Below are 12,211 nucleotides of genomic sequence, written 5' to 3'. Positions count from 1 at the left end.
AAAGTACAATAACCAAAATGAAAACTTCACTAAAGGGATTCAACAGCAGATTTGAACTAGTAAAAGAATCAGAAAACCTGAAAATAAGTTCATTGATATATTATCCATTCTGAGACAAAGGGAAAAAAAAAGAAAAATGAGCAGACCCTCAGAGATAGATGGAACACCAAGTATACCAACAAGTATGTAACAGGAGGGGAGAGGAACAGGGAGAATGGGGAAGAGGAATATTTGAAGTAATGGCCAAAATCTTGCTAAACTTCATTAAAAACATTATTATGCTCATCCAAGAAGCTCAACAAACTCCACTGACTAGACACATCATAGTCACTGTCAAAGGCCAAAGACAAAGAGAAACTTCTAAAAGCAGCAAGAGAAAAGCAGCTAATCACTTACAAAGACGCCTCAATAAAATTAACACCTAAGTTCTAGCCAGAAGGCAGTGGAATGAGTGCTAAAGTACTGCCAACAAGAATTCGGTATCGTGCAAAATGACCCTTCAAAATGAACACCACTGTTGCACAATTATGTGAATGTATTAAAGCCATTAAACTGTATATATTAAAGGCTTAATTACATAGTATGTAAGTTATATCTCAACAATACTTACATTTTAAAATGAAGGAAAAATCAAAACTTTCAAAACTTTCCAGATAAAAAACAATCTCCATGAGAGAGAATCTCACTAGACCTGCAATACAAGAAATACTAAAGGAAAGAACTGCAGGCATAAATGAAAGGACACTAGTCAGTAACTCAAATTTCCAAGAAGAAGCCAAGAGCATCAGTAAAGAGAACTACCTGGGTAAATATAAAAGATGGTATAATTGTATCTTTTCTATCTGATTTCAAAGACAACTGTATAAAGCAATAATTATAAAAATGTACTGATGGGTTTATAATGCATAAAGAGTTAACTTGTATGATAACAGCACAAATGAACAGAGGAAGAGAGCTATACTAGAACAAAGTTTTTGCATACTATTGAAATTAACTTGGTATTAAATTAAACTGTATTGTTTAAGGTTAAGATGTTAATTATAATCTCCAGGTAGTCACTAAGAAAATAACCCCAAAATATATATAGTGAAAGAAAAGACAAAGATAGCCCTAACCAGGTGACTCAGTTGGTTGGAGCATTGTCAAAAGGTTGCAAATTTGATTCCTGGCCGGGGCACATACCTAGGTTGTGGGTTCCATCCCCAGTTGGAGTGTGTAAGGGAGGCAACCAATCGACGTTTCTCTTTCACATTGATGTCTGGCTGTCTTTTTTCCCTCCCTCCCTCCCTTGTCCCTCTCTCTATCAATAAACATATCCTTGGTAAGGGTTAAAAAAAAAGAATAGAAAAAGATTTATCATACTATAACTAAAAGAGAGGTGGAGTAAGTACACTAATAAATAAAAATTGTTAGTGGAAACAAAGGACATTTTCTAATGATTCAGCAAGCCATAGCAGTTAAAAATAAGAATATCCAAGAAAGTTGGAAGGCATATGTATTTCTGATAAAAGAACAGTTTAGGCTACATATAAATAAAGATCATTTATTTATTAATAAAACCTAGGAGTTATCTAGTTGCAGAAGTAAGATGCAATACCTTAAAAATTACAATAAAATTTTAAAATAAGGATCATCTCTTAAAAGGACCCACAAATTTAGGTATTTTCACACATAACAATCAACACAAATTTCAGATTTTAGAAAGAAATATATAAATATTTTTCCCCCAGTCACAAAAATTTCAGGATATACAATGCTCAATAAATTATAAAATGAATCCAACTGACCATGGTCTTAGACTAGAAAACTACCTTTTAAAAATATTCTCAGTGGCCCTGCCTGGTGTGGATTAGTGGATGGAGGGTGGGCCTGTGAACCAAAAGGTTACTGGTTTGATTCTCAGTTGGGGTACATGCCTGGTTTGCGGGCCAGGTTCCCAGTTGAGGGTGTTTGAGAGGCAACTGATCAATGTATCTCTCAAACATCTATGTTTCTCTCCTTCTCTTTCTACCTTCCTTCCCCTCTCTCTAAAAATAAATAAATAAAATCTTTAAAAAAATACCACAAGTGGGGGAAAGAAAGGGAAGGATCCTTGGGGAACACATATAAAGGATCCATGGACAAAGACCTTGGTGGGGCAGGGGGAGGACTAAATGTGGAAGGTGGGTAGGGCAGGGGAGAGTAATGGGGGGAAAATGGGGACAACTATAACTAAACAATAAAAAGAAATTTCTCCCCCAAATACTGTAAGTGAATATATGTGTAGCTATGTGATCATTTACTGGCTAACACGTATATATCTTTATACATATCTGTATAACATATATGTACCACAGCATTTTTGTTTTAGTATGAAATTCAGTGTAGGGTCCATTTTAAGCCTTTTCTAGGGGTTTATTACCAGTGCACCAAAATAACCTCAAAGATAGTTTCAGCCAATTAAAACAGATAGAATGGAAATCAGAAATCCAAATCAAGGTGTTTTCTCTGGAGAGACTGCATAACAAAGTTGTTGAGAACATGGACTTTAGAGTTACTGGGATAAATGAATCATTATTTAAGGTTTGAATAAGTCGATATTCATCAAGCACTTCAAATAATGCCTGGCACACAGTTAACACTATGTAATGTTTAATAAAAATCAACTAAATGAATAAAAAATGTTCTCAATAATAGATATTTAGCCCACTTAGCAGGTATCTGACTTAATTCTCCTTTGTACTTTGCTTATACAGACAACATCTTAGAGAATTTAGATACCAACAAAAGCAAAATTATCACCATGTATCTTTTTTATCATTTAATTTTGAACTATTCAGAGCTTCTTCCATCCACGAGGACAGACATTCCTCTGAAAATTTTTGGCATTTTTATTCATAGTCCAATTTTTTAAATGATATATTTTTAAAGATTTTATTTATTTATTTTTAGAGAGAAGGGAAAGGAGGGAGAAAGAGGGGGAGAAAAACATCAATGTGAGAGAGAAACATCAATTGGTTACCTTTCATACATACCCCAACTGGGGACCAAACCTGCAACCCAGGCATGTGCCCTGACCAGAAATCGAACAAGAGACCTTTCACTTTGTGGAACAACATCCAATTAAGTGAGCCACACTGGTCAGAGCTCACAGTCCAGCCCAGTTTTTATTCTGTAGTAACAGCTACTGGGGTGGGGGGGGGGGGCTCCTCCATGTCACTGGCTCACAAGCCTTTCCCTCATCAGAAGAAAGCCTCTTTGCTGGTAAAAGTCCTCTGGGTTCTCTCAATCCCTGATACATTTCCCTTCCTTTTGTCTTTACAGTTTCCCACAGCAAAGTCCACTGACTAACCTATTTGACTATTTGAAAACTTAGCTCTGTTCCAGTCCCTGGACCAAAATGACCTGGATGGAATTCAGCATTCCAGCAATTTCTGCCTGCCCCAAGCAACAATTCATTCACTATTCCAATGACCAAGTTCCTGCATTTGAGGTTCCAAGTCTTATGTGTGCCCCATTTGTAGACACAGGCTTTTATGTTGGCCTCTTTGCCAAGTTTTGGGCCAGAACCTTAGAGATACAGTAGTCTAATCCCACGCTAGCTTAAATCTTGCCTTTCCCTGGCCTATCTCTACACTGTTGTGGCCTAGCTAACTATGACAAGACCATCCAGATATTTCCTTAGGTTCCAAGTATCACCTACATCAGATTTCCCATTGCAGGGTGATGCCTGCATTTAGAACAGTATTTCATCTTAGATCCCCTATTACCAATTCCTTGCAAAGAACACACTCAAACTTAGACACTGGTCAAAGTCACTATTAGGCCCAACACCTTACATTATACAGGTAGCACTTCCTCCTTATTAATGTTATCTGCTGTGAATCATCAGCCAAGTATCAATGCTAAAACACCGAGTTCTGCTGCTGTCATCCAGTTGCAATTGTGCTAATTTGTTAGCACTGTTATCAGCTCAATGGCTAACACTTTTTTTCCTTCTGCTTTGCACTTGACAGTTTTCTTGGAGCTGTACCCACCTTAAATCAACCTGTTTCCATCCTGTTCTCCCAGGGTCTGTCTCTACTCATGCCCTGTTTTCACATTTATTTCTTAAAAAAAAAATTCTTTGTTTTTGCAATAATCCTAGTAAAGCTATGAATCCTTTTTTCACTCCATTCTTGATGTTATGATGTTTTTGTTCAAGGACTGACTGTAATACGTAAACTTTTTTACTAACACACCAGAAATTAAATATCCAAAGGAGCACTGTGTTCCCTCAAAATGGTTATGTTGGAGGCTATTCACTTACTCTAATGATATTATGAGTGGCCAAAACATTTCTGGGACTTTGAAACTTGCCAGCCCTACATCTTGCACCTTCCCCACCCTTCCCCAAGAAGACCAACCCTATCAGTCTAGTGTATCTGATGAAAGGAAAATGCCTGGCTAAACGGCTGTTTCTAAAAATTAGACTTACCTACAAAAGACTTTAAAAAATGCTATTACAGAGGAATTTTTTTAAACGGCTTAGAGAAATTTTTTAAAAATTACTTGGTGATTGCTTCGGGGAGGGGTATAAGGGGACTAAATGATAATGGAAAAAATAAAATACAGACTAAATAAAAAATAAACTTAGTAAAAAAAATTTACTTAGCCTCTGACAATAATTATAGAAGTTTAAAATAAATGTTGAGAAAAAAACATCACAGGTGGAATAAATGGATGGCAACCTCTGTATGATCTGTATGACCTGACACAATTACCTAACCTCTAAGATTATTTTCCTATATATGAAATGAAGATAACGTCTTACAGGGTTATGATAGGGATAAAATGAGAAAGTGAATGACAACTCTGAAACCCATGAAGTGAATAAATGTAAGATATTCCTAGTAATGTCTTACTGCCGCAAATTAAGATGAAGGCAAAACACTATTAAAACATATCAATTTAAAAACTATATGTAGGGCTTTGACTTGAGGAGTAAGTTGATATTTTTATTTAGCAGGAGGTTAAAGATGAGAATCAAAGATCAACTTCTTAAAATTGAATGTAATGAAGTTCTTTTTTCATGCCAGTAACATAACTTTATTTATTTTTAAACATTGTTTATATACAGTTGTTTATAAACATTGTTCAAACACAGTTTTCTGCCTCATCCCCTCCTGCCTCCCCACCACCCCAGCTCTTCCCATCTCCTTCCCCTGCAAAGAAGTTCTGATTTTCAAGAAATAGTTGATGATTTGGAAAGTGAAACTGAACTCCCTCTTATCGAAAAGAAAAAGAAAGAGGGGGGAAATTCCAAAACTCACTCACAATAAAAATAAATAATACCTTCAATTCTGCCGCATGGGACTTCCCCAAGGAACAGACAGCAGGATTTGCTGAGTCCACTGTAATGTTATCCAATCAGAGTGAGAGAGGAAGTGTCCTTACAAATAAATACTGCATCCTAACCCCACGTTTTCTCAGGCATTCCTCGACTGCTTTGACATTCTGAACCTACTGCAGAGGAACTTCCAGTCATAGCACCATGAACCAAAGTGCTCTTCTTATTTTCTGCCTTATCCTTCTGACTCTGAGTGGAGCTCAAGGTAAGGAACATCAGGGGATATTTAATTTGCAAGTTCAGAAATAGGACTGGGTATAAATTCTACAAATACAGAAATAGGGTAGTTGCAAAAGTTTTACAGTCTGCCTATGAATGAATGGTAAGTGAGCAGAGACTCCCTCTCGTCACAGAGTTTATAGTAAGAGAAGCAAGTGGAATAAATGAGAGGAGGGGGAGGGAGAAGCAGAAGAAGAAAGGGAAAAGGGAGGATAGATAGGAAATTCAAAGGAAGGAGAAGAGAAGATGAAGATGCCCCCTTAGTTAGCTTAATTAACCATATGAGCTGTGCCCAAGGGTATGATCTTAAATCAACAAGTTGCAGTTACATCCTTTCAGGTAATCAACTAAATAATCATTAAGAACTGTTTTATAATGGAATCATCAGATTATCAGATAATGGGGATGAAGGCTCTGCTAAGCACCACCTAATTCATATTACATGCCTAAAATGAAAGCGGAGCTAACCTTTCCTGCTGTGCCTGTCTCTTTCTGCAGGAATACCTCTCTCTAGAACTACACGCTGTACCTGCATCAGTATTAGTACTAGGTCTGTAAATCCAGGTTCCTTAGCAAAACTTGAAGTGATTCCTGCAAGTCAATCTTGTCCACGTGTTGAGATCATGTGAGTAGAATACCATCTGCTGGTTATTTCCTTGGCTGTAATCAAGTAAAAATATTTATTGATCATAAAGTATTTGTGATGATTCTAAGACTTCTGTATAGTAAATATAGCAAAGGGAAACATGTAGAGTGAAACTTGTGTCTGACTTAAAAACTGTATATTCCATCAGTTTATTGGCCCAACATTATTTTAAATGTTTTCACCCTATTTACTTTTATAGAGCCACAATGAAAAGTGGGGAAAAAAGATGTCTGAATCTAGAGTCCAAGATCGTCAAGAATGTGCTGAAAGCACTTAGCAACAAGCAAAGGTAGGTTTGCTATTGCTTGCAGAAAAACTGTTCTTTAAGAAATGTAAATCTTGGGAAATTAGAAATATTGTATTGAGCTTTCTTGCGAGATACTTGGTTTAAAAGAGTGTTACCACCATGCCCTCTCCCCTATCTCCAGTTATTTATAAACGAGGGTGCGATTTCTGTGGTATCAGGGGTGACTCTGACTACAGGTCTAAAAGTGTCAGGAAGTCACTTCGTCCTTGAGGCAGAGCTACAACTAACTATTCAAGCAAAGCTGCTAAACTTGCCCCAAGCTTTCCCTGGCTCCCTGGCCGTAAAAGCAGCTCCTGTAATCCATAGTGATTGGGTAGCAGCAGGAAAGCTCACCCCACACTTCACCTGAGGACTTGGGGTTATCTATAAATCAGTAAATTTCAAGTAGAACCCAGACTGAAGCCCGAGTTAAGTGTTTCACACTTTTACATCTTCTTTCTCTTCTTACAGATTGAAAAGCTCTTCAACCCAGAGCAAAGCATAATCACTGCGTTACTGATGAGGACGGACCATTATTTCCTTAGAAACAGTATTTGTCAACCCAAATGGTCTCTGGATTGCAGTTCTCCTACAGGGTGACTAACCACAGTCACCAAATTAGCTGCTATTACTCCTGCAGGGAAGTGGATGGCTCACCATCCTGAGAGGCTCAGCAGTAACTTGGCCCCGGTACTATACTTACTATAAGCTATGCTCAGGTGCTACAGTCTTAGTGAACCTGCCAAGACCTAGCACTGCTTTCCTCACCTTTCCTATCTTCTGAAGCTTATTAGGAGGTCTTTTCACTTCTGGGCTTACCAGAGTTCTTAAAGTCTCAAATAACTAAATGGAATGCAGTCAAAATAATACAATCTGCTTTTAAAAGACAGATCTTTACTCCATGGGCTTCTAGGGCCATCCTCTCCAGGGGCTCAGATTCTTCTAGTGGTCATATTACATATATTGAAAATACACAGAAGTTAGAAATGTGTGAAAATAGTATTATTTAATGAAAGACTATACAAAGTAGAATTCTTAGATGTATATGTTTCTTACATTGTTTTCAGTGTTTATGAAATAACTTGTGTAATTAAGTACTGCACATGAATGAGCATTGGAAGAAATTTTAAAATCTAGATATTTTATTTGCATGTTGTATAAGACAAATATGCTGGATGTTTTTCAAAATAAAAATGGTGTGCTCTTCTGGAAATATTAAGAAAGATTATTTAACTGTTGAGAAGCCAAGAAGGTAATAAAGATTTTACAACTATGATGAAGTTTATGGTGGCTCATTTGACTGGGATATTTATTTCATAAGAAGCTTAAATTGGAGAATTCATAGCCTAGAGAAGCTGGGATGGGTAAAGGACAAGTAAGTTCAAAAATCACATTCCTTTTAACGATACTTTCCTGAAAGGCCCATCATACAAGATTCCTTCAGGACCAATGTGGCATGCATGTGTCCTGAGCTTCAGACCCTTATAGCCAACCTTCTATGAGACATCTCCACGTGGATATCCCATAGAAACCTCAAACTCCAAAATATCTTAAACCAATCCCCCTCTCTCTCAGATCTATTTCTCCTCCCCTATTGTATGTCTATAATGGCACATTATCCACTCTTCCCAAGCCAGACACCTGGGAATAATTACTATACTCCTTCTTCTCCCTCACCTCACATATCCAATTAGTCAATAGGAAGATATTTAAAAGCATTTAGTTGGCAAATTATTAGTATCAAGGATATATTTTTAAAACTCTTATGAATAAAAAAGGAAAATGTACACAACTTCTTGAGAGGAGAAAAACATAAGTGAATAGGAATTTCACAGAAGGAAAAAAGCATACAACCTTAGCATATGAAAAGATCCAACCTCACTAGAAATTAGGGACATATCCATTCAAATCAATAGGGGATATAATTTCACACCACCAGACTGACAAAATTTTTTCAGTTGAATAATACTAAGTGTGTGGAAGGACTCAGAGCAATGAGGAATGCCTCTCACTGCAGGTGAAAGAGAAAACAGCTATGACTACTCTGGAAAACAATTTGGTATTACCTTATAAAATTTAACATGAACATACCCTGTGTCCTAGCAATCCTACTACTACCTAGATACCATAGATAAATTCTTGTAAAAGACATATGTGAAGGAGTGTTACAGTAGCACTGTTTGTAACAGCAAAACTTTGACACAAGCCAAATGTCCATAAACAGAACAAGTAAGTTAGAGTATGTTAATTCAATATAATATTATACAGCAGCGGAAATAAATGAAGTACTACTATATACATCAACATGGATGAATCTAAAAAAATCATCTTGTACAAAAAAAAGTATGTCATAGAAAAGTACATGTGGTATGACTCCATTTACTATCAAGTTTTAAAACTGGCAAACTTAACATTGCATTGTGGAGTTAAGACATATACGATAAAAAACAAACAAAAAGCAAAAAAAATGATTTCCATAAAATCCAGTATGGTGATTACTTCAAGTGGGAAGGAAATTCAATCAGAGAGGGGCACGTAACAGGCTTCTGGACTATACTATAGTTCTATTTTTGACCTAGGTAGTGGGTACGTGAGAATTTGTTCTTTAAACTGTACCTACACATTTTAATTTTTAACTCATACTCTATTTTACATTGAAAAGCCAAACAAACTAACAAAGAAACAAAAAACTCTTGAATATTACCAACTGTGAAGTGTATTCACAATATCAAGCAACATTGTATAGCAAAAATGGAGGAATAAGAGAGCTATCACTGGAGGTGTAATGTATAACATGGTGACTAAATAATGCTGAATTGCATATTTAAAAGGTCCTGAGAAAGTAGATATTAAAAGTTCTAATCACAAGGAAGAAAACTTGTAACTATGCATGGTGACAGAAGTTAACTAGACTTAACTGTGGTAATCATTTCACAATACATACAAATATCAAATCATTATATTGTACAACTAAAACTAATATAATGTTGCATATTAATTATATCTCAGGGGAGGAGGGAACCAGAAGAAAATCTAATGTAATATCAGAAAAAGAAAAAAGAAAGCAGAGAGCACAATCACCTTCTGGTGTATGACAAATGAATGCAGAGTATGACTATCACTATGGGAGCCTTGACTGGAACTTCTGTTCAGTGACAGAACTTCTTCTTCCTGTCCTCTCATTTTCTCTTTCTTCCCTACCCCCAAATATATACAAAAGGTCACCTGTCTTATTCTCAGCTATCTATCAACTAATTTTCAGGACAATATTAACCAATAAAGATTTAAACTGCTCTCTGTTTAAAAGTAGGGCATTTATTTAACAAGTATTTACTTACGCTCTCTATACACCAGGTTATAAGAAATGACAATATTGCAAGTTTATACTTTACTGTTAATGACAGAGACAAGGTAAATAAATTTGAAATGAAAAACTACAAACACACAAAGAAAATGGAGAAAAACAGGGAAGCCCTTCCTGGAAAAGGATAGGGGTGTGGAGTATGACAGACACACATGTATCTGATAAGTAGAAGGGGAAAAGTCAATTCTAGTACAGGAAACAGCACGTGCAAGGACATAGGTGTGAGGCAGAGTACTGTGCTCCAAATGAAAAAATGTAAGTATAAATTTAGAGGTATGAATATTGTGGGAAATAATGTTGGAGAGACAGATAGGAATTATGTCACGAAAGACTTTCTATGCTATGCTAAGTATGCCAGCACCACCATTACACAGTTATCAGCTACATTATTTTCAATGTAGAAGATTGTTAGACCATGCTGTAGTAACAAAGCTCCCAAAATATTAAAGAACTGACACAATAAAAGTTCACCTCTTGCTCACACAAATCTCCATGTAAATTGGCAGGGCCCCTGCGCTAACTCAGGAATACAGTCTCCCTCTAACTCAACTGATGGCTGCCATGACAGGGAAGAGAAGGATGGAAGTGGCGTCCTGGCTCTTAAATGTTTCTGTCCACATTACCTTGTCCAGAGCAAAGTATTGCCTTATTTAATTATAATGAGGGATACACACTGTATGGGAAAATGTACTTGTCTCTGCTACAAATATAAAAATTATAAAATGAGATTTTAAAAAGTTAAAATAAAGCCAGAAAACAAAACTCATGCAGAAATCTAGCTCAGAAAAAGAAGTCTAGACAGATATCTAAAACAACAAAAGATTATCTTATTAGGGAAGTTAGATTAGAGGTGAAGAATTATTCCTCTTCTGGTAGAAAGTTCACCATGTTCTATGCAAGTAAAATTTGATGCATGCAGTGAACAAATGGACACATCTACAGTAGTAAGGTTTGTCATAAATCTCAGAGGGACAATCTCCTTTCCTACGGAAGTATATGGCCCACAGTGATCAAATGTTGCAATCTGATCTGAGAACATTGGTCTACAAAGAATGGAAAGGGGAAAATGATTGTATTTTTGTCTGTTAATTTTCCTTATCAGGCCATACTTAGTTAATTCAATGTTCTGTATCTAGATCTTGAAATTGGCTGACCCTGTTCTCCCTCTGTTCAGGGGCTGGCTGAGAACCTCAACAGAGCAGTAAGAATATGACAATAACTACTTTGATGATTCAGAACAAGTCATCAAAGCGTGCTTGGGCTTCTGTGTTCTCATTTATAAAAGAGAAGAAGAAATAGTAATCTTCCAGAAATGTTTTAAGAATAAATAACTATCAGAGTTAATTTTTAAAGTATTTCTAGATCATGATTATAAATGTTTTTTTTCTTGCTTTTCTTTATTTTCCCAAGTGTCTACACAGAACATTTTCTATCATTTTTAATCAGAAGGAAAAATTTTAAGTAAATGGAAACCAATTTTCAAAGATATTAAATTATATTAATTTAAAGGGCTAGGATTTATGTTCTCAGTGACCTTCATTAAATTACTCATCTCTGAGAAAGAATGGAACTGAAAACAGAGTCTTATACATACCAGAACTTCTTCATTCATTCTGGGCTTAAAATTAGTGACTGGTGTTAAAAAATTATTAAACAATTACTGGCTATACTTCAGGTAACCAGATGATAGTGTTTGTCATTATTAATCTTCCTGCTTACTCTCTTTCTTGCCCACTACCATTTATACTGTACAATATAGCCCAGATAATACTTCTAGAACATAATGAGATTACAGCTCCCCCCGTCTCATCCTTCCAATAGCACAGCATCACACTCTAAATGAAATCCGAAACCCTTCCTCAGAGTCTGCATAACTCTCACCTCATTCCTTTTCTCTCCCCCTCCACCTTTCCACTCCAGCCACACTGCCCCCCTATTGCTTCTCAAGCACAGCAAAAAAAATATTCTCATCATTTCCATAGCTCACTCCACTTTATCCAGGTCTCTGCTCAATATTACCTTCTCAGAGAAGGCTTTTCTCGCCCATCTATTGAAAACAGCACCATTTCTATTACTCTCAATCTCTTTACCCTTCTTTAATTTTGTTCCTAGCCTTTATCACTATCTGTAAATATATATTATATAGTTACTTTTTTATCCATGTATTTTCTAACCCCACAAAGTTCTATGAGAGCAGGGACTACCTATCTTATTTACTACTTTATCCTTGGTACCTACAAGATACTGGATGTACAGAAATGATCAATAAATATTTGTTGTATGAATGAAAAAAATGAGTTACTGACATGTGCCATAATCAGAATCCTT

At 36.2% G+C, this 12,211-nt stretch overlaps 1 protein-coding gene across 1 annotated transcript; it reads left to right on the top strand.

Annotated features, from left to right (window-relative positions):
* The first annotated feature begins 5,454 nt into the window (after positions 1 to 5,454).
* Positions 5,455 to 7,793, top strand: CXCL10 (C-X-C motif chemokine ligand 10). Its single transcript, XM_037050971.1, has 4 exons — positions 5,455 to 5,573; positions 6,086 to 6,212; positions 6,433 to 6,522; positions 6,991 to 7,793. The coding sequence occupies exons 1-4, from the start codon at positions 5,513 to 5,515 to the stop codon at positions 7,022 to 7,024; spliced, it is 312 nt and encodes a 103-aa protein (XP_036906866.1). The 5' UTR covers positions 5,455 to 5,512; the 3' UTR covers positions 7,025 to 7,793.
* The last annotated feature ends 4,418 nt before the right edge of the window (positions 7,794 to 12,211 follow it).

Source organism: Sturnira hondurensis, unplaced genomic scaffold (assembly GCF_014824575.4).
Source record: "Sturnira hondurensis isolate 20B ecotype Veracruz unplaced genomic scaffold, ASM1482457v3 Scaffold0007036, whole genome shotgun sequence".
NCBI lineage: Eukaryota > Metazoa > Chordata > Mammalia > Chiroptera > Phyllostomidae > Sturnira > Sturnira hondurensis.
The sequence above is the reverse complement of the archived record's forward strand: the minus strand, read 5'-3'. Positions and strand labels throughout refer to the sequence as shown.